The sequence below is a fragment of the Rhinopithecus bieti genome, unplaced genomic scaffold (assembly GCF_001698545.2).
Source record: "Rhinopithecus bieti isolate Rb0 unplaced genomic scaffold, ASM169854v2 scaffold_83688, whole genome shotgun sequence".
Lineage (NCBI taxonomy): Eukaryota > Metazoa > Chordata > Mammalia > Primates > Cercopithecidae > Rhinopithecus > Rhinopithecus bieti.
Window position 1 is genome coordinate 1 of NW_016875648.1, and position 2,474 is coordinate 2,474.

Here is a 2,474-nt window from a genome sequence, read left to right on the forward strand (position 1 = left end):
GATATAGTTATACTAAAATTTATTTGTTGTTTCTCGGAAATTCACATTTAGCCGGGCAATTTGTATTTTGCCACCTTTTTGGGAGCACCCAGCGGAGGAGCCCTTCCATCTTTGGGGCTGGCTGAAGCTAGAGGACCAGGCAGAAAAGAGGGTTGGGGGTTGATGCCTGCTGGTGAAGGGGCAGGTTCCTGGGGGGTCGCGGAGGGAGTCTAGGACCTCTAGTCGAGGGCTGCTTTCCCTCTCCGTGCAGATGGGCGGCCTCACGGCGCAGGCTGCCAGCTGGACTGGCACGGTGACCGCGCGCGTGACCCAGCGAGCCGGGCCCGCTGCCCCGCCGCCAGAGAAGGAGCGGCCACTGCTGCCTCCACCGCCCTGTCCAGCGCAGCCGCTGGGCAGGCCCCGATCCCCTTCGCCCCCGGAGAAGGCTCACCCGCCTTCCCCGCCCACGGCCTCGGCCCTGGATTATCCCAGCGAGAACCTGGCCTTCATCGACGAGTCCTCGGACACGCAGAGCGAGCGCGGCTGCCCGCTGCCCCGTGCGCCGCGAGGTCGCCGCCGCCCCAATCCCCCCAGGAAGCCCGTGCGGCCCCGCGGCCCCGGGCGTCCCCGAGACAAAGACGTGCCGGTGTAGGGGCAGGATCCCCGGCCCGGGCCTCTCAAGGGCTTCGTTCCTGCTTTCCCCGGCATGCTTGGCTTGTTTGACCAAAGAGCCCTCTTTCCACGAGACTGAAGTCTGGGGAGGAGGCTACGGTTGCCTCTCCGCCGTCCCCCGGCCCCGGCCCTTTCCTCACTTCCATCCATCTCCAGACCCCCCACGGCTTTCTGTGTCGCTGACCCGGGCGGGCGTGTCCCTCACAGCACCTCACGACTGTGCCTCAAAGCCTGCATCAATAAATGAAAACGGTCTGCACCGCTGCGGGCGTGACGCTCCCGGACGCGAGTGAGTGTGGAAGTGCTTTCCTCGGGTCACCGCGGGGGCACATCTGGCCTCCCGTGGCCCCCAGGCCGAGGGTCCCCGGGCACCCAGATCGGTCAATTCTCCGCCCTCTCGGCTGGGCTCAGGCCCGTGTCTCTGCCTGGAGGCGGCTGGGTAGGGTCCGGCGTGGGGATCAGCCGGGATGGGCTGTACGTCTCCAGCCTCTGCACACACTTTGGGGGGTGGGGTGCGGGGGGTGGAGAAGCAGGGGAGAGAGGATGGCATCTCGCGTGGCGGGCTGTCGTTTGAACTCTCCCAGCGCGAGAGGCCCTGCCCTGCCCCCTTCCTGGAGCGTTGACCCCCTTCTCGTCCCGAGGCCTGTGGCGTCTGGGTCCGTTGGGGCAGAACCATGGAGGAAAAGCCTTCGAAAGTAAGACCTCTCCCCGGACCCCTTACTCTGTCCTCTCCCAACCCACCTTTGGTCCGACTCGGGTCCCTGGCGCGATTTCTTACTCAGCCTTGGCTTCCCGCAGCCCCCACCCAACCAACCCCACGCTCTACGGGATCCCCGCCCGGACCCGGCTCAGATCCCCAGCCTGCTCTTCCTTCCCGCTCCAGCCACCTGCGACCCTTGGCTCCCTCCTTGTATGTGGCCCACAGGTGTCGCTCAAGTCTTCCGACCGCCATGACTCGGAGAAGGAGAGCGTGCACAGCGACATTCGGGACCTGTGGACCAGGACCACGCTGTCCCAGGCACAGCTGAACATGCCGCTCTCCGAGGTCTGCGAGGGCTTCGACGCGGAGGGCCGCAGCATTAGCAAGACCCGCGGGTGGTACAGCCCGGGGAGCCGCTCGTTGGACGAAGGGGACAAGGCCAGCCACAAGCCGGAGGAACTGGACGAGCACGCGCTGGTGGAGCTAGAGTTGCACAGCGGCAGCTCCATGGAAATCAATCTGGGGGAGAAGGACACCGCATCCCAGATCGAGGCCGGTCAGTGTGGCCTCGCCAGGCCGTGGGCGCCCGCGGGGCAATAAGCTATCCGGGGACTCAATTTCTGGAGCTGTAAAATTGGGGGAAGCTGATGGGATCCAAGTTTCTAGGATTCCCTGGGAGAGGCGCCAGCGCGAATCCTTCGCCCTTTAAATCCGCCAGGCACTCTTGGAGCGCCCCCTCCCGGGCAGGCGTTGTAACAGGCCTTTCAGTCGTGGCGCGCAGAGTCCGGGGAAGGACGCACCAAATAAATTGAGCAAAGATCCCGCGGTAGGACCTGCGGGGTTTTCTTGTTTTGTTTTGGAGACAGGATGTCGCTCTGTAGCCCAGGCTGGATGGAGTGCAGTGGTGCGATTATAGCTCACTGCAGTTCAAGTGATCCTCCCGCTTCGCACCTTTTTTTATTTTTCTTTTTTTTTTTTCAGACAGAGCCTCGCTGTGTCGCCCAGATTGGAGTGCAATGGCACAGTCTCTGCTTACTGCAACCTCCGCCTCCCGAATAGCTGGGATTACAGGCGTGCGCCACCACGTGCGGCTAATTTTTGTATTTTTTTTTTTTTTTTTTTT

At 63.0% G+C, this 2,474-nt stretch overlaps 2 protein-coding genes across 2 annotated transcripts; both read left to right on the forward strand.

Annotated features, from left to right (window-relative positions):
* Window positions 1-250: 250 nt before the first annotated feature.
* On the forward strand, window positions 251-935 carry LOC108525665 (potassium channel subfamily K member 4). The gene has a single exon (XM_017866566.1). The coding sequence runs from the start codon at window positions 251-253 to the stop codon at window positions 629-631; it is 381 nt and encodes a 126-aa protein (XP_017722055.1). The 3' UTR covers window positions 632-935.
* LOC108525663 (testis-expressed sequence 40 protein-like) lies at window positions 254-2,244 on the forward strand. The gene is made up of 2 exons (XM_017866565.1): window positions 254-1,346; window positions 1,577-2,244. Exons 1-2 carry the CDS (start codon window positions 1,326-1,328, stop codon window positions 1,949-1,951), a joined length of 396 nt encoding a protein of 131 aa, XP_017722054.1. The 5' UTR covers window positions 254-1,325; the 3' UTR covers window positions 1,952-2,244.
* The last annotated feature ends 230 nt before the right edge of the window (window positions 2,245-2,474 follow it).